Source organism: Talpa europaea (genome assembly GCF_964194135.1).
Source record: "Talpa europaea genome assembly, chromosome: 11".
NCBI classification, from domain to species: Eukaryota; Metazoa; Chordata; class Mammalia; order Eulipotyphla; family Talpidae; genus Talpa; species Talpa europaea.
In genome coordinates, this window is record NC_140078.1 from 98852659 (window position 1) to 98874934 (window position 22276).

The following is a 22276-nucleotide window of genomic DNA, read 5'->3' on the forward strand; positions in this document are numbered from 1 at the left end:
ATGTTTTGAAAGAACTAACAGTATGGTGAAGTAATATCTAAACTTAGCTTCATGAATTAGTCAACCAGAGTCAAATGATGATGAAGAACTTTTCTTCCAATAGACCCAACTTCCATGATTTTACTTAGTTCGACAGCTCATAGAAATGTAGTCTTCTCCATTCTTTCCCTTAACTCAACACTAAACAGCATAAGCTAGAAGGTTTTAGATAAAGGCTTACAAAGTAGACAGTTTTACTCTCTTGGCATTTTTATGAATACTGGAGTCTTGGGGAACTTTAAAACTATTTGCTTTATCCACAACATAGTGTTGAGGATAGTGCCCTAATCATTTTTGCATAGGAAGAGGGAAAAATAAGCACATAAATCTAAATTTGGAGAGGTCACATAAAGTTACATATCCAGAATTCTCTCTTATATTTTAAAGTAGAACCTACTAAAACACTTACAGCAAAATTTTGCTTTTAATGCTATTTTTTTTCTTCCATCATGGCAGATGCCCCAAAACAAAGCAAGACAAAACCACAGCGAAGGATCTGTACTAAAAGTTTTAAAATGCTGACCTAATGGAGAAATGTTTTATCAGCATGCAATAGTCTGAGTGTGGTCTTTTGTGGAAAAACAGTATGTATTTCCTGCAGCAGACCTAATGTCTGCTCTGGCAGCCGTGACAAGAGCAGTAAGTATGTGGTGCTAAGCGTTCACTTACCATTATGAGACATCCCCACGGCAAGGCATTTCTGAAACCGACAGTACTGACATTTATTTCTACTTTTTTTGTGGATCCGACAGTTCAGATCACACCTATCATAAATAAGCTTCAATCTGATTGTCCTCCGGAAGAAACCCTGCAAAGGGAGATGGAAAGAAAAAAGCCAATTTTAAGTCTCTGTTGGACTGTGTTTAAAATGGTTACACGGAAGCAGCCACCTAGGGCTGAAGTTACATTGGCCCGGGTATCAGGAAAGGTCATTGCTTGACACAGTCTATCACTGCTGACTTTACACAAGTCACACAACCTCTCTGGAGCTCAGTTTCTTTGCTATAAAATAAAGAACCAGAGGGTCTCCAGTGTGCTTTCTTAGGCAATGACTACAGCCAACTGATGTCATTCATTCAACATATCTGGGCTCTACCCTTGGAGCTCAGCATGCACTAAGAAGTGCTCTGGGTTTAATGTAATGCAAATAAAATACCATGTAATCAGTTCAGACTCTCTGCAACTCATTCCAACAGCATGCCCCAGCCTTTATAATTGTGCTAAGCAGTTTGGCAAAGTTATAATCATTTCATTCAAAAACATGATCAGGGCCAAGAAAAATCCACATGTGGTTCATTTTTTGGAATTCTCTATGTTGCATAATTTCCTATAGAATTCATTTCATTTATTTATGCAGTGGAAGGAATGCCCCTTAGTCACTATAACCTACACAGAGAGAGAGATAATAGGAAATGACATGAAAGGTAATACATAAGTCCTCAGAAAATCAACTACTATCCCAAAATAGCAAATAAGTTGATTTCAGAATAACTGGACTGTTACTGTTAAATACTTTTGAAAGACCTCAAAAATTTTTTTAATTAGAAAGGTTTTCTAACTTCATATTTTGGTTCAAAGCATTCCTATTGGGTTCATCTTAATGAAACTCAATTCTTAATTCTTTCAAATTTATCTGACTCTGGTACAAAAAGCACTGGCCTACAGTTGGTTCTGCCACTGACATGCATTTTGCCTTTATCCAGATTTCTATAGTTTAATTTAGACAAATATGTTCTACTGCTTACTTGACATCTTCACTTGGAAATCTAGTCACCATCTCCAAACCCAGCATGTCTACTGCTGAGATCCTGATCTTAGCCTATAAGCTTATTTCATCTACAACTTCTTCCATCTCAGTTGATATAACTCCATCCTCTCAGTTTTCTCAAGCCAAATCCATCTCTCTTGACTTCTTTTATCAGGTGGAAGGCTCCTCCTCTAAAAATACATTTGGCCATTTCTCTCAGTACCTTCAATTTTTAAGGGATTCCCACCCTATTTGATACTATGGCCTGTATCTGCCCTCTGTTGTTAGTATTCTTCAGTTTTACTGCAGTGTTCCAGGCATGGATTTCCTTTAGTTTGTCTTCTTAGACATTGTTATCTACATCATGCCCCTGTTCATCAGTTCTGGGATGCCAGTTAGATAAGTGTTAGACCTTCTTAATCTAGTCTTATTTTTGAGCTTCTCTTTTATATTTTATATTTTATTGTCATAATTACTCACTAATATTGGCTACAAGAGTAAAAAATCAGAATAGCTACAAAAGCATATAATTACAATGGCAAAAGTAAAAAGCAAACATTTCTCACCAAAGTTCATCAGAGAGGAAAGTTCTGTGTACTATTCTTCTACCCTCATCAGTGAAGAAAACATAACCTATTAATATTTAAAGACGCTATGAATCCTTCAAGAACTAAAAGAGGCTTAAATTATAGCAGATTCTGAATGGGACATTATTCTTTAAGACATTGTTGGTCTCATCCTCAGTAATTTCTTTGTATATATCTTCCAGTTCAGTAATTTTTTCTTCCGCTGTGCCCAGTATGCTACCTAAACCTTCCATTGAATTTTTATTTCAATAATTATATTTTTCACTTTTAGAAGTTTCCCTTGGTTTGTTTTCAAATCTGCATGGTCACTCCTCAAAGTCTGTTGTTGCTTGTTCATTACTGTGATTCTGCTCTTTCTTTAAACAATTTGTATATAGCTGTTCTACATTCTGTATCAGGCAACCCCAATGTCTGTTCTCCTTGGGTGGAGGAGAGGGCATTAAATTCGTTTTTGTTAGCTTATCTCTGATGAATGTCATTCACGTTGATTGCCTTCTTATGTATGTGCTGATACTCTGATCTCATTTTTTTACCTTAAACTGTAAGATTCCTATAGGGTGTAAATTGGGAATTACCCTCCAAAGTGAATTTGCAGATGCTTCTGTTGAAAGCTATGGTTGCCACTGGATTATAATCATTCTCTAGAGAATCCTGGCTCAATTCAAAAGCTATCACTCATGGGCACCCCCAGTGGCGCAGCAGTTGAGTGCTGGGTTGCAAGGCTGCCTGCAGCCTCTGCAGCACCAGCTCGATCCCTGGCTGCTCCCAGGCCACCGGAGGAGGGTCCCACATGGTGCACAGACCTCTCCTGCCGCCTGCTGCTCCCCTCAGCAGTGTACTTCGGTCCTTCTGCCTGCTCTGCTCCCCGCTCTGGCTCTGGTGAGTTCTCTCACCCTCCCTCACTTCTGACTGTACCCAGCGCTTGTATAAATAAATAAATAAATAAATAAATAAATAAATAAATGAATAAATAAATAAGTCTTTTAAAACAAACAAACAAACAAAAAAAAAAACCCACAAAAGCTATAACAGCTATCACTCAGTTGCCCTTCCTTTTCTGAGGACTCTGAACACTGATAATACTTTTGAAAGACTTCACAAGTATTGAGGTCTTTGACTTTGGGGCAATGTTGCACTTCAGGACTCCTTTGGACATCTAGCTTGAGGAAAACCCTACCCTTTATGCAGCTCACAGCTCATGACATTGGTTTTGTTTGTTTTGCTACTCTTGTTGCTTTGGATAGTTTTTTTCTCTATCTCTCATGAGGTCAGCAAATATTTCAAAGACAATGTCCTATGTAGGATCAGCTAGAAGTTAAAGCCTATTTAATTCTCAAAGGGACTGAGGACCTTAGAATATTAAAATGCTATGTTTTTTTCATTGATTAATAGAAGGCCAGTACATAGAACTGTTCTCACTGATAAGGGCTGATGAAAAATTTTGTTTTAATTTTTATGATTGTAATAGCATATGTTGCTTGATGGTATTCTGATTTTCACTTTTTTTTTTTTTTTAAACCAGTATTACTGGTTGACAGTGTTGCTCGGCTAGCTGACCCTGGGGTTGGTCCCAGAGTACTCAGTTATTGGACATGGCTAAAGAGCGGGGCTTTTTATTATTTACATTTACCTTATAATGCAAAATTTGATTTTGATTCATAATGTCTTTCAAAGTGTATCACTTTGGCTTTTTATCCTATGTTTGTCATGACTCAGGGTCTTTTGATGTTAAAGCATAATTATTCTCACAGGCACTGTATGTATGCATAAAGTCTAGTACCAAGTATATACAGACTATTGCATACAGTTTAGAACCTGCTTTTACTTTTTTTTCTTAGCACTAAGGCCATTATAATCTAATATTTCTTTATCATTTGACTATTCCAAGAAATCTAGAGAAGGAGATAGCATCTATTACCCAGTGTTTTTCTGAAAATTATTCACTGATTTGAAGAATTAACTGACTTCTCTTAAGTTTCGTCCTATGACTAATAAAGAAACACTCTTGAACAACATTCCTAATTATTACTTCAGAGTCCACAAAACAATGTGCAATTTCAAGAACTTGCGCTTTGGGTTATCGTGGAGTCTGAATTGGTGATTAAGATGCATCAGTTGTGGGCCTCCCTGGTGGCGCAGCGGTTGAGCGCTGGGCTGCAGAGCTGCCTGCAGCCTATGCAGCCCCGATTCAATCCCCGGGGGCCTGCAAGTGTCCCACATGGTGCGCAGACCTCTCCTGCCGCGCCCGCTGTTACCCTCAGCAGTGTATTTCAGTCAGTCTGCCTGTTCTGTTCCCCGCTCTGGCTCTGGTGAATTCTCTCACCCTTCTGCGCTTCTGACTGTACCCAGTGCTTGTATAAATAAATAAATCTTTAAAAAAAAAAAAAAAAGATGCACCAGTTGCCATTTCAGAAAATTGCTTTGTGCACGTATTTATTCTAAAGTCTTTGGCATTTGTCTGTGAGAAGGTGATGTTTCTTTTTTTGCTTTTTTTGCTTTCTCTTAACTGCTCCACTTTTAACAAAACTTCAGGCACAATGATACCTAAGAAAGGGATTGCTAATTTTACAAGGAGATTAAAAGCCAGTGTGGGGCCTGCATCCAGCTTTCCCAGGAAATGATCTGCTTCAGAGAGTGAGTCAATGAGCTGCCACTGGGAGGCAGGAATCAATTCAAGCCCTTCCTGAGAGAGGGTCCAATGTAGAAAGCAGATTACACTGTATTGTATGGTAGACCGGATTGACTCTAGCCTTAGATTAGTCTATGGTTCTAAAATGATCTTTCCTTAAAGATACAAAAATAAGAAGCCAACAAGAGAAAAAGTTCAATGTTCAGTTTGTAAGCAATAGTTAGGACTTCTGCAAGTTCTAAGGTTTGTATACCTTTCAGTAGCCCCAGGATTTTATGGTCACTTTATCTACAAAATTAACACCCCCAAGAATCTGCCACTATTTTCCTATAATATAAAAGTCAATCTTTTCATTTCTATCTGTTTGACTGAATTTTGGTAAGGGTCATTAATATAAATCTGTTTCGTGGTTGTTAAATTGTTTAAGAAGACCTAGTGACAGTTATCTTAAGCAATATAACTAGTTTTTTTTAATCCATAAATTAGCCTGCAGATTTGCAGTCAACTGTATTTTAATGATGGGTTTATCTTATACTCTACTGAAATCCCCAACAAACTGTCCACGCACCCCTCCAAAACCACAACCTGCTAATCTCATTTTTCTGTCTTTTCATTGACTATTCTTGATAAGCTAAGAGATAGCTTTTATTACTGAAAGTCCCTGGTCTAATTTAGCCGCAGAATGGCAGCACTCTGCCTTAAAACAGTGGTTTCTCACACCTTTTGGTTTCTAGCTCTCCTCTCTTCTCTGAAAAATTGAGGACTCCAAAAAACTTTTGTTTCTGTAGCTTATACCTACTGCCATTTATCAGACCAGAAATTGAATCTGAGAAATTATTATGTACAAAAACATACAGGCAGAGAGTCCACTAGCTATCAAAGCTCTGCTATTATCCCATGTCATGTAGCTTCTGAACACTCCTTTGGCACTCTGGAGAGAATGAGAGTGAAACTAACAGTTTAGTATTATTTTGAAAATAGTTTCAACCTCATGGGTGTCTCGAAAGGATCTAGGGACTCCTTGAGGTCCCTGGGCCATATTGAAAAAACTGATGACTCATACTTGGAGAAGTCAAATTATATTATTCCACTAACATTTTTCTTATTCTTATCTTTGAAATGAATATATGCTTATTTACCCACTCAAGGTTAGCATTGCTTTCTTTGTATTCAGTGTAGGAGGTGTGAATTCATATTTTTGGTGGTTTGCTACAGATCAGTTATCAGTGCTTTCTCAGTTTTCATCTATTATTTTTATTTGTTTGTTTATCTAAGGTAGATTGAGGACTCCCCTGAGTGCTTCAGGTTTTATTAAGTGTTTACTCTCAGTTTCTACCTCCTGCCTCTTCTGTTGCTGAGGCAAAGTCACTTGGATCTTCTCCTTCTTCACTGTACATTTGCCACTTGCTTCCATGTCCTCAGAACTAAGCTTTCATTCCCAAGGCGGCTACAGGCAGTGTTCCTGTCTTTCCACTTTCGGCTGCTCCCAGTCGTCTCAACCCTCAACCACAGAGACTCAGAGGAACTATTTGCTTACACTGTCCAGTTTCTCGAGTGCTTTAGTAGCCCATGAAAAATGATACCTGTGGAAAATTAACCAATCATACTGTTTTTATTTACTTGCCTATTAACAGAAATTACCAGGAAGACCAAAACTGAGTGTTTTCTTCATGTATTTCTCAGAATTTGGTGACATTTTATTCACTCAAAAAATTATATTACTCTAACTCAGTAAAACGAGGTGCTCTCACTATTCACTCAGATCTTCAATAACTGGTGGTATGTAGTAATTTCACGTAATATCACAGATAGCTCAGCCTGCCCTAATCACAGGATGAGTGGGCTTTCATTTAGTTTAAATGAAAACATCTGCTAATGTTTCTTCAAAGACACCTTTTGGAATTTTAGGCCTCATTGTTGAATGAGAAGTTGGACGAATAATCCAACAAGTAATTTCATATGTGAAGTGACTGAGATTTGAGTGCTTATGTGACTGGCTAGTGACTCTGGGCAAGTGGCATAGGTGAGTACAGCTTGTTCCTTTCCATTCTATTAGATTCCTTTAGCATTATAAACTTTGAATCTAAGAGCCTTTAGTGACCATCTAATTTAATACCATCATTTTTTTTTTTAGAAGACAAAAGACTGTGGTTAAGAAATGGTACATGTAATAAGAGTAACGACATGAAATCTTCAATTTGCCTTCAAATGACATAAACCCCGTCCACCGCAAAATGGGTTTACCTGTGTGTATGTGTACATTCATGTAACAAAATATAAATAATAGTTCTATTGAAAGAAAAGAACAATAAAAAACAAAGTCAACTATTGCACTATGCTTTTGTCCATGTTAATAAAATGTTAGAGAAAAAAATTGGTACATGTAAAAGCACCTCACACAATAATTGGTACATAGTAGAAATCCAGTAAATATTAGTTTCCCTTTTTTGGCTCATCATCTAGCTACAAACCTGGATGTTCCAATGCTCACCTTACTGCTGCTTATTATGAATAAAAATTTCAATTGAGAATTAAATCTGACCTTACATGAGTAGCATTTATTTTATGGGATAAGTAAATATTTTATGAGATAAAAACTTATCCTGAATCATGGAATAGATAGTAAATACTATTCTATTATTATTTCACTCATGGAGTATGTCAGAATTGATTATTTTTAAAAAACACATACTAAAATGCGTGGATTAATATTTTCTTAATAACTGGGAAGAATGTTACTAAATGTTTGAGCTTCCCAAAGTACCCTTTTCTCAAAGAAAGGAGATGAAGACAAATTGTATCTTCTTTCCAAAATAGTCATTATTTTTTGGCCTGTTCATAATATGTAACTCAAACATGCTGGAATCAGAAACCACAGAGCACTGATTTAGAAGTCACAAAATGTACATTCTAGTCCTTGCTCTGATGGATGATCTGAGCAAGTCTCATTAACTCATAATTTCTACTTCTGCAAACTGGCCCATAAATAGGCCTCATAAGACTGTTTGAAGGCTCAAACGAAGATCTTTCTCTCATTCTTTCCTTCCTTTCTTTCTTCTGCTTTCTTTCTTTCTCTCTACCCCTATTTGCTTTGCTATCTGTCCATGCTGTCAAGCCTTACATACAGAAAACACTGCACTCTGCAGTGAGAAACACCGGAGGTTCTGGGCCCTCCCATCACTCTCTTGCCATGACACCTTGCACCTTGCATGTGTGACTTTTGTTTTTAACCGGCATAATACAAGGGTTGAATTAGGTCAGTTCCTCAAAGGCCCAATTTGGAGAGAGGGGGTAAGGCAAAGCAGTCATGCTTTTACCTGTGTGTTTTTTTTTTTTTTGATTTTCAAATATTATACTATATATTATTTGAAAAATGGGTTTTACAAAAAAAGCATATGCAATTCCTTGTCATGTGCTTACAACAGGAAATGACATAGGTGAGATCTAAGCCAATTCTTTGAAGAAACAATGCTTTACCTTGCATCCTTCACAAGCGTGAACTCCATAGTGGAACCCCGAAGCTTTGTCTCCACAGACACGGCATTCGATTGCCATGAGGGAGTTGGAGGGCTCTTCATGAGGCTTATTGTACAGCTGAGTCTTTTCAGAATAATAAGGGGGGGATGCAGGCTCCACTTTGATTGCACCTGTGCATAGAAACATGTAAGCAGATGATTATGCATGGAGAACAATGCTGTAAAGGCAACAGGACGGGTCGCAGGGTGCACCTTACTGCCATATTTTTATACTGAACTGTGGAAGAACTACGGGACACAAGAATACACAGGGAAAAGTAGGCTTTGAAATCACAAGCAAGTCACACCACTCTGAGTCTCACCTGTAAAAATAAAAATGGGAAGGGAATTAAGTCTGTAGTTCTCTGACCCTTCAATGCCCTGTAACCCACTAGGTAATGTGCTGGCTGTGTTTGGCATTCATCACAATATTAAGTTATATATTTTGATTTGTGTTGCATTATGAAATATTTAAGAAGTATTTTAAAACCACTCTGGCCAAAGAAAATGCAGACAGAACACTGCCATGAAAAAGTAACGGTAAACCCAGTTTGAAGGTACATGAAAAATAAGAGATCAGACTTCCATCAGTAATGAGTCAGAAAAGGCGGTTTGTAATATGATCTTTGATCAAGAATAAGAGAACCTATGGAAAGTATATACTTCTTTGGTTAGGATTAGGCCTATTAAATTTCCCTATTGGGCTCTAACTAAAAACCACCCATACACAAATATAACCAAATATACTACTTAGTTAAAAAAAAAAAAAAAACAACTAGAAATACAGGAAGTTCTTACTTATTGTCAAGTAATGGTTGCCAATTACATGGTGGTGGCTTTGGAAAACCAGCATATCAGCCACAGAGAGATAAGAATCAAGGAAATAGCATCATAGAAATTTATTTTATCTTGAAAAGTACAGTTTTAGTTTTTCTTGAGTCTGATGGTTTGATGTGAATTTAGTTCATGGCATGAAGATTTATCAATAGTTCACAATGTCAAATTTTAAATTTGTGCTGAAAAATAGGTTTCAGTGTCAGCTTCTCAAGACTCAGTCTGAGTGACACATGGCAATATGATCATGCTAGAGAATGCTCTTAACAAAGAAGCAAGAAAAAATGAAAATGCATACACTGTGCAAAAATGAAAAATAATGTAAGAATTATATAAAAAAATTAAGGTGAATAAACGGAGCCCAAAATTACAAATACATATATTCTATGGGTTACCAAAGATAGAGAAAAATGGATAATGCATTGTATTGATCTGTGTGGAAATTAGCATTCCTGTACTTGGTAGGTGGGAATGTAAGTAGTGACACTTGAGGGGAGACAATTTAATAAAACTGTGAACAATTTAAAGAAGAGAGAGAAACTTAGAGATATTAAAACAAAAAAAAAAAAAAAAGAAAGCAGGGAGGAAGGAAGGGGGAGCTCAGAAGGAAAGAATGAGAGGGGCATGTACAGACTGCCTTCCTTCTGGGTACATCATCAACATCCAGCAGCTTGAGGACAGATGGGTGAATAAATGAGTGGTAAAGGCCTTTTCTCTACAGTGTTCGTCTCTGGAGCATGGACTCCAGGGTCATGGAGAGATCAGTCCCACCAGCTTTAGTTATCTGACAAGTAGAAAGAAACATACTTTGGTAATCTTGGAGCTTCAGATCATACTTATAATCAGCAACCATTGGGTCAGCTCTCGCAAACGGCATGTCTTCATAGTGGGGGGTAGAAATGCTGGAGAAATCAACCGTGGTGAAGGGCTTGATGTCAAAGGAGTGAGAATGCTCATCCATTACAGAGAGATCCACGTTGCTGAGCCCAAAGTTGGTGGGCCAGAATGGCATCTCTGTGTCAACCATGGTGATTTCTGAAATGGAAAAAAGAATAGTTATGAAGACAGTCCTGGAAAACAGCAATCTTCTGAAGATATATAGAAAGAGAACGGAAAGAGTCTTTGGTAAGTAATCTCATGTCAGTTGTACGAGAGAAGAGAGCATAACCACCTTCATAGTGCAGTCCATGTGGTTTAGCTACAGGAGGGAGGTGGCCTCATACCTGGGTATCACGGCAGAAACCCTGGAAAAGTGTGGATGTTTAAGCATATTCAGAGAAACATCCTGCAAACATCTGTGCTTTCGTTATCTTCTAAGGTCATCACTCATGTCTGTACATGATTTTTTAGAGCATAGGGTTCTGGGACAACTTTACTTTCTTGAAACCAGTTTTCTGTATTTTCTTGAAATATTTTTGTTTTGGAATGGAGATTTTGCTCCTCCATTTGTGTTTATATTTTTGTATGATGGAAATTTGGTGTATTAAATTTACATAGGGGAATTTATTCTTCAGCTGCATTATAAAATGATTTTGTTTTTTAAAGTAATATTAAAATGAATCTTTTTAAAAAGTAGACCCTTCTGTACTATAAAAACGCAGATTTATCTTTTCTGGGGATATAGCTTTTCTTAAAGAGGAGGATGTAGTCACCACACTGAGAACAGAGACTAGAGAGACATGGAAACACACTTGATCATAATTAAGAGGTAAAAATCAGAATCTAGCCCAGTATTAGTTTTAAACCACCCCCCCCCCAACAAAGCAAAAATGGAAACAAGAAAACATAAAAGACAAAGGTAAAAAAAATTCTGTGGGTTTTCAGACCTCACAATAACCTGATTCACGAATTGCCTGCTTAAGATAATGCCACATGCATTTTTCTAATTGTGATTTGTGGTCACAGTAAATGAAATAAAACCCTGAGAGATCTGGGTTCTAAGTATTTCATGTGGACTCGTGGGTAACTGGGGTGTATAGACTTTAAACCTTTATGCAATAGGAACCTGTCTGACTTGGTTCATCTGAAACCAGTTTCAAAGTGGTACCAAAAAAGCAGTCACTAAGTGTTGCTTAAAAGTTTTTATCTTACTCTTTGTAAACTATTAGCTATAATGCACATATTACATACTAGTTTCAGTGTACAATGTAATCACCCACTATCGAAATGGGGTCTAGTGACCACCGAAGTGGTATTTTGTGTGTGATGAAATCTTTTAAGATCTATTCTCTTAGCAGCTTTCAAATATCCAACACAGCAGTGTTAACTATAGTTCTTGTGCTGTATATTACAGCCCAAGACTTATTTATTTCAAAGTAGAAATCTGTCCTTTTGAAACCCTCTCTCCCTTTTCATCCCCACCCCCACTCTACCCTCACCTCTAATGGCCACCAATCTGTTCTCTGTATCTGTGAGCTCATTTTTGTTTGTTTTTTTAAGATTCCACATATAAGTGAAATCATACAGTATGTCTCTTTTCTTTGTCTGACTTATTTCACTTGCACAGTGCCCTCAAGGTCTATAGTCAGTAAGTATTTTAAATGTTAACTCTTTGGTCAAAAACACCAGCGGAGAGCTCTGTGAATGTGGGATTGTTGACATTAGAGATGAATGAACTGCTGATACACTCGAGGGCTTCTGAAATCTCAGGCTTATCTGTTTTATTTACAATCAGATCCCCATCAACTAGCAAAGGGCTTGGCTCATGCAGTAGGCACTCACTAAATATTTATTTATTGAATACTCAGTGAGCTGGTGGGGTGGCTGTGAAATCTTAGCAGAAGGGCCACGGAAGGGGGAAGTAAGCTGATATTTATGGAGAACTCCTGTCATGAGACACAGTTTACCTGTGATTTCATGTAACCCCTGACACTAGCCCACTTTAGTAAAGACAGGACCAGAGAAGTGACTTGCCTGGTACTCAACAGCTAATAAGCAGAGTATTCAAATTCAAGATTGACCTGGAAAGCCCATTCTATTTATATTCTCTGCATTGCCATGCTGAGAACAGTTTATAGAAGAGAGACTACTCTCTGAGGGTATCTGGGAAAAGGCCTCCTGAAAGAGCTAAAGAATTTACTTTGAAAGGCACAAGGTTAAAGATTCCCATCGTGGTCTTCATAAGAAAACAAAGTGCCCTGAAAACACAAATAAGGGATTAGATCTGTGAATGTGTTTCTTGGTTCCCAGAGGACCCACAAGGTCCCATGTAGATTCATGTGTCTGAATATCGACACCAATAAGGACCCAAACCACCTCCAGTTATGGTGTTACAGTGTCAACACTACACGCCAAGAAGGGGAGTGTACTGGTGATAGCTTAAAGGTCATGCTGGGCCTCAGTGACTGTCAGGAAAAAGTCTGTGCTTGTCATGACAGGGATGCACATCCAACTGTGCCCTTAGTGTCAGGACTCACATAAACCACACACCCCGCTCACTCCAACGTTCTGCTGGTTCCCTAGCATGTCAACTTCACATCCCTCTCCATTTTTCTTAGTATTAATTATTTTCACATCAAAATATACCCCTCTTTTTTTTAAAGATTTATTTATTTATGCACACAAGAGTTGGGGTACAGACCAGAGGTGCAGGAAGTGATAGGATTCACCACAGACAGAGTGGGGAGCAGAACAGTTGGATCTACTGAAATATACCACTGAGGGGAGCAGTGGGGAGACAGGAGAGGTCGGCTGTGCCATGTGGGTCAGCTCCCTGGCCAGGGATCAAACTTGTGCTGCAGTGGCTGCTGATAGCTTCATAGTGCTAACGCTTAACTCCTTGCACCATCAGGGAGGCCCCAATATACCCCTCTTGCTCAGATGGAATATCCACAAAATTGAGTTTATAATCGACCTCTCACAGATATTGCAAGGTTCTCCTTCATACCAGCCAAGGGTGGCTGAGCGAGCTAAAGGTAGAGCACATGCCTCTGTAAATACTGGGAAATGAAAACAAGGATGCAAAAAAAATCTGTTTTGCAAGAAAAACTGATGGTTCATCATGTCACTAGTTTAATTTTGCTTTGCTTCCCTTTTAACATGAGATTTCAACGACTCTCTGTCAACCAAAGCAGACTTTTTTACACAAGGTCATTTATCACATTGAAAAGTTTGGGGGGATATTTAATGTTAAAACAGCGATTTATGTATAAATGACTGAAAAGTCCATGTGGTTTTAAAGATATAATATGAAAAACCTTGAAAAAATGATACTTAGTACATTTCATAGCCAAAAGAATGCTACTTAAAAAAACAGGCTTGATTTTTCAGAGCAGTTTTAGGTTGACTTAAAAATGGAGCAGAAGGGCCTCCCTGGTGGCACAGGTGGTTGAGCACCACACTGTAAGGCTGTCCGCAGCCTCTGCAGCACAGGTTTGATCCTGGCCAGCCAGCGGGAATCCCACATGGCGCGGCAGACCTCTGCTGTCTCGCCCGCTGCTCCCCTCAGCAGTGTATTTTGTCAGTCTGCCTGTTCTGTTCCCCACTCTGTCTCTGATGAATCCTCTCACCCTCCCGCGCATCTGGCCTGTCCCCCAGCTCTTGTATGAATAAATATTAAAAAAAAATTTAAATAAAAAATTAATTAATTAAAAATTAATTTAATTAAAATTAATTTAATTAAAATTAATTTAATTAAAATTAATTTAAAAATACAGGGCTCCCATAGACCCTTCTCCCTCCCCCCCTAGTATATTCTGTTTTCCCTATTTTTTTTTAAAGATTTGTTTATTTATACAACAACTGGGGTACAGTTCAGAAGCGCGGGAGGGTGAGAGAATCCACCAGAGCCAGAGTGGGGAGCAGAACAGGCAGACGGACTGAAGACACTGCTGAGGGGAGCAGGGGGCGAGGCAGGAGAGGTCTGCTGCGCCATGTGGGGTTTTCCCTGGCCAACGAGGAATCAAACCTGCGCCGCAGAGGCTGCGGACAGCTTTGTAGCATGGCGCTCAACCGCTGCGCCACCGGGGAGGCCATTTCCCCAATTTTTAATTTCCATTTCCTTCAGTACTAACACTTGCAGTAGTGTGGTCCACTTGTTACAGATCTAATGAACCAATATCCTACAGTCTATGGATCTTGACAAATACTCAGAATCATGCATCTGCCATTACAGTATCATAAAGTAGTTTCACTGCCCTAAACACCCGCTGTGCTCCATTTACTCATCCCTCCTTGCTTCTCCCCAAGATCTCTTCTGGTAAGGACACACTGATGGAAAGCAGAGGAAGCACTGACCTATATAATAAATGAAACTGGCATTCAAGGCTCCCCGGACATGGCCCTAATCACTTCTGCAGTCTCACTTTCCATCAGTGTCCTTGTCTTGGCATACCCTGCAGGTCAGCATGCTCTGCACTTCCTGGGCTGCTCACCTTTGCTTGTGACTTTCCTGAGGTTGCTCCACCTGCCTCCACCCCTGGTCATCACACGCCCCTAGTCCCATTTGTCTTTGCCCCACTAGTGGGCAGTCCCACGGCAGCCCAATCGCCATTTCTCCAGGAAACCTCCCATGAAATTCCAACCGAAAAGTACTCTGCAGCCTCATGTTTCCTTAGCACTTTGTAGCTCTTTCAACTTTGATATGATTATTTGAATAAAGATCTCCACCACTGGATTTCAAGTTCTGGAACAAAAGCAAAGTTTCTTATTATTCTGTTTTCCTTTTAGTCTTCAGGCACCCTTGCTGTTAACCATACACTTGCCAAAGCAAAGATCCTATTTTTTAAAGAAGAGTGGAACGTTTTCATTTTTCTGTGAAATGTAAAAATTAAGATACTTTCTTAATGCTTTGATTTTGCCAAGACTTAAGCTCCCAGAAAAGATGGTAACATTCTTATTTATATTATAAATAAGATACAATTTAAGCTATGGTTCCCCCTCCACAATGTATACTTAATTTCTATCTTTTGATAAAAAAGATAACAGGAAGCAAAATGGGCATGTATAAAGTCCCTTCCCCAACCTCAGGTAGAAAGGACACAGTAAGAAAGAAAAAGAACAGCTCGCCTCTTTCATCTCTATAAATCATACTGGTCCAATACAGTCTCCCGCCCCCTTCTCCTCCCTGTCCTCTTATTCTGGAACATCTTGATCTAAATAATATTACCCCTTGGACCATAGTTACTGGGAGGCACAGAGGGTTCCCTAGACATTGTATTTTATTTTGACTTGGATTTGGGTCCAGGAGGCCTGCTTGTAATTTTGTCTCTAGAAAACATAAGCTACTGTTTCTGCCAAACTGTATGCCCAGTAGATGTTTGTTACTCCATGCAATTATGCATGAAAGAACAAACCAACAAAATATTTGCAAGAACACAGCCCTTCTTAGTATCAGCAATAGTGTCTTAACTTTCCAGATGGGTGACAGAAGCCTGTTGCATCAGGGCATAGCCATGATTTCATGATTTCATAACCTTTCATGTTTCAAGCAGGCAAGTCTTTTGCCAGGCCTGATGAGGAAGGTGGTGAACACATGCCATGTATCTCAGACGTTCGGAAATGGCTTTAAACTCCACTACAGTCAATGAGCAGACTTTTCACAATGCTCCAAAGTACAGTGCATTTCATGCAAAAATTAAATAACTTCTTTAATCCGATAGATGTCATTATTCAGCAGTATGGAAGTCAATCAGAAAAGATGCTAAGTCATAAACTAAAGGCCCAGAATGAGAGGCTTACCTTTGGAGTTTTATGTTGTTCCTTAGGAAAAGACAAAAACCAAACCAAAACAGCAACTTCTATTAGAACATCTGGGAAATGCATCTCCCTACCAATTACATTAGCTAATATTAAAAGGGCCCCAAATCAATGTCTTGTATGTGCCAAATACAATACTTAGATTGACTCATGTAATCCTCACAACAGCCCTTTGAGGCAGATTCATTTAAAATTCTCCCTAAAGAAGAGGAAACTGAAATACCAATATGGAAGTAAGTCACTTGCCTAAGAACACACAGTTACTAAAGAGTACAACTGGGTTCTGAGCCCAGCTATGAACACCATAGCCTGCACATTTAACTTTCTGAATCAAGTTCTGGTTAGAAAAACACATCTCTTCCTGATCTTCCAGTTCTTTAAACAACAGTTAATTTCGATGAAGACCTATGGCACTCCAGGGACAGGGCGCTAGCGATGGGCTAAATAATTAAATGATTCTCAAATAAAAGCTTTCTTAGAGAAACACGTTAAGCTGTGCACAAGAAGATGTGCCAGGAAAGTCTTTCATAGTCTTTCACAGATTTCAAGCTTAGTAGCCTTGTTGCAAATGACCTTAAAGAGACGCTTAACCACTGACTGTTTCCAATCTCTTCTCCTTTGGTTCAGTTTAATGTCATTGTGCTATGGGTGTGTTTAACTTGCTTACTGATTCATGCAAATCATTTTTTTAAGCTCTAAACTTTTATTCATTCATTCATTCCTCTATTTAAATGAAGTACCATTTTCTTACCTCCTTGTTAATTTTTTGACAGTACAGGCTTTCTCCCCTCAGGTGTGGTCACTGTAGTTCACCAGCACTAAAGCACCTATATGCAAATCACCACCACATATAAATCATTTTGTAGTTCAACTGACCTGGGCATTTTCTAATTCCTCTCCCTCCACAGATGGCTGATATCTGGAGACAAAAACCATCCAGAAATACTGCAATAGAAAAGGCCTTTCTGAGATAACCTAAGTTCCTCATCTGACAGATGGATAAAAATGAGGCTAGTGACCTGCCCATGAGCAGAGGGAGTGTGAGTCCGACTCTCCTGCCTGGCAACCCTTACAATGTGTTATGAAGTGATCTCTATATTTAAGTATGCTGGAAAAGGGACTTTTCACACAGGTTAATTGTCACAGGTCCACATTTTTGGGGTCTTAATTGACATATTGGAATGACATCAAATTTATGAAAGAGAAAAGTCTCATGTAAGGAACTACTTACTGAATGGCAGGTTATACCAGAATAAATAGCAGAAGAAATGAATCTGGTACAGATTTTGTCACTAGTAAAAATAATAAGCTTTGCATTAATCAAAAAATTTAGGGAATAATCTAAGAAAGTGAGCATTGCGTTAATCCCGTCTTTTCGTAATGAATACAGTTACACATCTTTTATTTGTTTCAGGTTCTGAATATTAACTGTGAAGGATGAGAGCCAGAATCATGTGAGATGCCCTGGGTTTGAATCCCAACCTGTAGCTTGTCAATTCTGTGATCTCTGTACCCAATTATCCATAAAATAACAGGATTGCCTGCACAGCGTTGTGAAGATTAAATTAGATAATATGTGTAAAGCATCTAAGATAGGGCCAGATACTAAGTTCTCCATAAATTATGAAGACCAGTAGTAATTGCTATACAGATTAGTAGTCAGAGCACTAGAACCAAGTAAAAGGTGGGCTAAAAGCCTCCCATGCTACCTCTAAGGGACAGGAAGAGGAAGAAACACCCGCAACGTTCTATTGTTCAGACAGGACTACGCCTAAAACAGATGTCCTGTGTGTAAGACCTCTGGAAAAGGAGAGTCTGCAGCTTCTCTTACTCCTCATTCCAAGCTTGCCTGCTCTTTTGTAGCCAGGAAAGTCTATGTCTTATCTGGCATTTCCCCAACTATGTTATACATATGTTAATGATGTTCCTTTTAAAATAATTAAAAAGAAAAAAAAAAAACTGGTGGTCAAATACATTTAGGAAATGCTAGGTTAAACAGGGTTAAATTGGTTTACTGCAGGATTTCTTAAACCAACATGCTAGTAACTCATGAGACTATGCAAAATGGGTGGGAAGGTGTGGGTATAACACTTGAGAGGTTCACCTTAACAGGGTAGTTATTCAAGTGATGGTTTAACCAATGTGGGGGTTCGTAACTATCTTTTCTTTTTCATTTTAAAACCCAAAGTCATCATCTCTGCATATTTACCCTTTACCAATTGTACTTGAAAATGTTTTAAGTGTAGTAAGTTGTCTCTCAGGTTTTCTTTAACTTCAGTTTGACAAAGTGCAAACATTCATGTTGGCTAAAACAATACAAACCCAAGAGAGAAAGGATTTCTTACTTAAGCCACACAGAAAGGAATCACTGTAAATATTAATGACTTTGCTATGCAGATTATCCTAAAAGCCTTTAGATGAAAAAAAAAAGTCCCAAACAAAGGGTCAGAAAGCAAATGACATTGGATTTCTCAACAAGAACACTGAAAGTTAGAAAATCAACAGAGCATTATCTTCAAAATTCAAAGAAAAAGTATTTCCAGCATAGAATTTTATACTCAAACCATCAGTCCGTATTTCCAAAAACATTTGGAAGCTAAAGACATTTTCAAAATTATAAGACCTCAAAAAAAAGTCACCTCCCAGGTATTGTTTCCTAGTTGTTCACCAGAACAAAAGGGGAATGTGGGATCCAGGAAACAAAGCAGTAGAGGTAAGAGAGAGGTGAGAGGGAGACCCCAGATAACAGAGAGAGCAGGAAGAGGAGGAAGACCATGTGAGATTACCCAAGACTGTTAGCGTATTCCACCACTTTGAGAGCTTTTATTACTCCTTACAGGTTCAAGAATGAACTGGTGGTAGGTATGCAGAAAAGCAGTAACCTGAAAATGAGCAATAGCAGTTTTTTTTTTTTTTTTTTTTTAAAGAGTAACTCCAGGGCCTCCCTGGTGGCGCAGGCAGTTGAGTGCAGCGCTGTGAAGCTGTCTGCAGCCTTTGCAGTGCAAGTTCAATCCCCACCAGCCAGGGAGATACCCACATGGCGAGGCAGACCTCTCCTGTCCTGCCTGTTGCTCCCCTCAGCAGTGTATTTCAGTCAGTCTGCCTATTCTGTTCCCCACTCTGTCTCTGGTGAATCCTCATGTGAATCCGCATGTCTGGCCTGTACCCGGTTCTTGTATGCATGAATAAATAAATCTTAAAAAAAAAAAAAAAAGAATAGAAAGAGTAACTCCAGAAAAAAACAGCTGTTATTCAGGGTTGGGACCAGAAGCGGAGCACACTGCCTGGCTCAACTATAAGCAGCTTTCAAAGTTACCACAGTACAAACACAGACAACTAATTTAACTCACAATTACAAAAACTAACATTGTGAAGATGGAGGAAGGAAAGGTGTGTGTTTTGGGAAAGGGGGTGTGGTGGCACAGAGCTGAATTCTTATCTTGAAATTAAAAAGCCATTGCTCTGAGAGGCAGGGATGGGACGGGAGGCTGAGAAAGCTGTTCTTCAGGAAAAGCTTCCTTCTATCTGATCTTTAAAACTGTGTACAAGTATTCATTTGAAAAAAGTAAAAATTAAGGTTAATTATCTTGTAATTGTAATATTTCCCCATGATTTCACCTAAGAGAGGAAGTAAATCTATTCCCTGCATATTTCTTAGTTCTTGAAAAGGAATTATCATGCAGTAGCCTGGAAAAGTAGAGAAAATTTTAATGTAGCTGCAAGTAAACTAAAGGAAAATTAGAAAATTTTTTTAACTCCTTGATCAATAGGTGGACTGTCCTTTATGACTCAAGCCTTAAAAAAAGTAAATTCTAGCAATTCGCTTCTTTTCCCTTGCTGGTATCATGGGCTTTAATTAGTAGAGGAGGAAAATGACCCTGAATCCCTAGCAAAACAATTTAATGACAGTTAACAATATTTAGACACTTATATTACAGGTACCTTAAAACCAGTACATATGTAATTTATAATTTATTAATGCACATATATAAAATTAAAAATTTGTATATACAGATAAGTCATTTACATATATAACATCCCATGGGCTATATACAATGATTATTATCACCTAATAGGTTAAAAAAAAATAAACAGAAATGAATTAAGTGGCTAATAGGTATTAGAACTGGGCTATGGATTCTACTATGGTTTCTCTGAATGGAAAACTCCCTATTTTAGACACTGTGAATTATAAAAAGGGATTAGAAATGGATTCTTAGATGTGTCGCTTGTTTTTTCAATATAAGAAAATTTCTTTTCACTCTGTTGTCTAATTATACCATTTAAAGGCCAAACCCAAGGCTTCTGTGTCTGACATGCCACAGATGCTGCTGTGTTAGAAGTAGAGCGTTCCAACAGGTGTCCGTATACGCACCTTTCTCCGGAATAAGCCACAAGGCTTCAGATCAAATTTTCAAGTTCAGATCAAGAAGGGACAGATCATCAGCTTTAGAGAAGACCATATTTATATATGCTTTTTTAAGACTTCACTTTCTCTCGTATGGGCCACATCTTAGGTCAAGAGTTTGTTTAATCCAATCCTGAGGTATATCAGCAGATGAGTTTATGGGAACATACCCTCATCCATAGAGATCATTCCTTCTACTTCCTTAGCTGTAGAGTCATGTCCTCTTTCTCATGTAGGACAAATGAGCTAAAGGGAGACTTACAAATAACCTAATTGGGGCAAAGACCAAGAAATCTGTTGAATGGCAGTTGCTTTAACTTGCTAAAATTCTAATAGTGCCTCACACTCAAGTGCAAGATGTGGCACAGGTCCAAAAAGGGAGCCTCATGTTCCCTGGACTGGCTCCCTCTGCACGTTTAGGTTTTGGCTTTGCAGTCATAGGAGCGTGGAAATGGGAGAGAGGTGGAGAGGAAAGCTCCAAACATCTGTAAAGCCCAGAAAGGAATGACTCACTAATGATCCACCAAAGCAAGGTTTCTCTTCCCTGTATCCACCTCTCAAACATTTCCTGCAACCAGGAAAAGAGCGTTTTAAATAATGATTTACAACTGAATAGTTCTGATAGCTTGAAACTATTATAGAGAAAAGCACTGTGTTTAGTCTGGTGAAATGATGTAATACACTACGCTTCTGTTTACTCTTTTGTTTCAAATTTACTGTGCCAAGCACTTTTCTCAAAAAGACAATGGTCTTAAGTTAAACAAACACAGAGTACAAAAGCGTCAAAACAGATGTAGCCAGATTACTAGTGGTCATGAGCTGATTGCCAGTTTCCCTAGCTATAGCCCATGTTATCTCAAAACATACTACAATATTCAAAAACCCACAGTAAACATTTTTCTTATTTTAAATCTTCCTCCTGAGCTATTACAGCATTAGCAAAAGTATTCTATGAGAAAGCATTTGATGCAATTCAGCACTCATTCATGATATTTTTTTTTTTTAAAAAAAACCACCTCTTTACTAGAAAGGAAAGGGGGTTTATTAATCTGATATTGAATATCTATAAAAAACAGACAAACAAAAAACCTAAAGCAGCCATCATACTGGATGATGAAATACTTACAGCTTTCCTCCTGAGATAAGGAATGCGTAAAGAGCCTTGCTATCACTATTGCTGTTTAACACGTGCTGGAAATCCAATCCAGGGAATAAAAAACACAAGGCTTAGAAAAGAAGATGTAAAGCTAACATTCCTCACAGATGAACTGATTGGGCAGAAATATATTTTAATCTACAAAAAACCCATTACAGATAGTAATATAATTTATCAAAGTTGCTGGGTGTAACATCAATATTCAAAAGCCAACTGTATTTCTTATAAGCCAGCACTATATAGAAAGTGACATTAAACAGTGATTTTTATATAATAGCATCAAAGCCATCAGATACATAAAGGAAAAATGTAGCAAAATATGTGTAAAGTCTCTACTGAAAATATCTATACAATCATACTGAAAAATTAAAACTGCTAAAGAAGAAAAAGAATACTGGAATAAAGGATGTATGATGTTCATGGATTGGAATACTCAATATTGTTAAACTGTTAATTTGCTCATATTTATCTATAGATTCAGAACCTTTTCAATTAAAACCCTAGCATTGTAGTGTGAAAATTTCCATGTAGAGTCTTATATTGATATGGGGATTCAAAGAGCTAAGTATAGCAAGGAGATCTTGAAGAGAACAGTATTACTGTTTATACTACCTTGCATCAAACCCAATTACAAAGCTACAATAATTAAGACAATATGTTAATTG

At 38.2% G+C, this 22276-nt stretch overlaps 1 protein-coding gene across 1 annotated transcript in view; it reads right to left on the bottom strand.

The window, feature by feature from the left end:
- Window positions 1-22276, bottom strand: part of PPARG (peroxisome proliferator activated receptor gamma) — a 66457-nt gene that overhangs the window by 33867 nt on the left and 10314 nt on the right. The window contains exons 2-4 of the mRNA XM_084248115.1: window positions 10159-10386; window positions 8480-8649; window positions 709-847 (exon numbers count right to left, since the gene is read on the bottom strand). Of these exons, the coding sequence (XP_084104241.1) occupies window positions 709-847; window positions 8480-8649; window positions 10159-10386 (537 nt within the window). The remainder of the gene's footprint in view (window positions 1-708; window positions 848-8479; window positions 8650-10158; window positions 10387-22276) is intronic.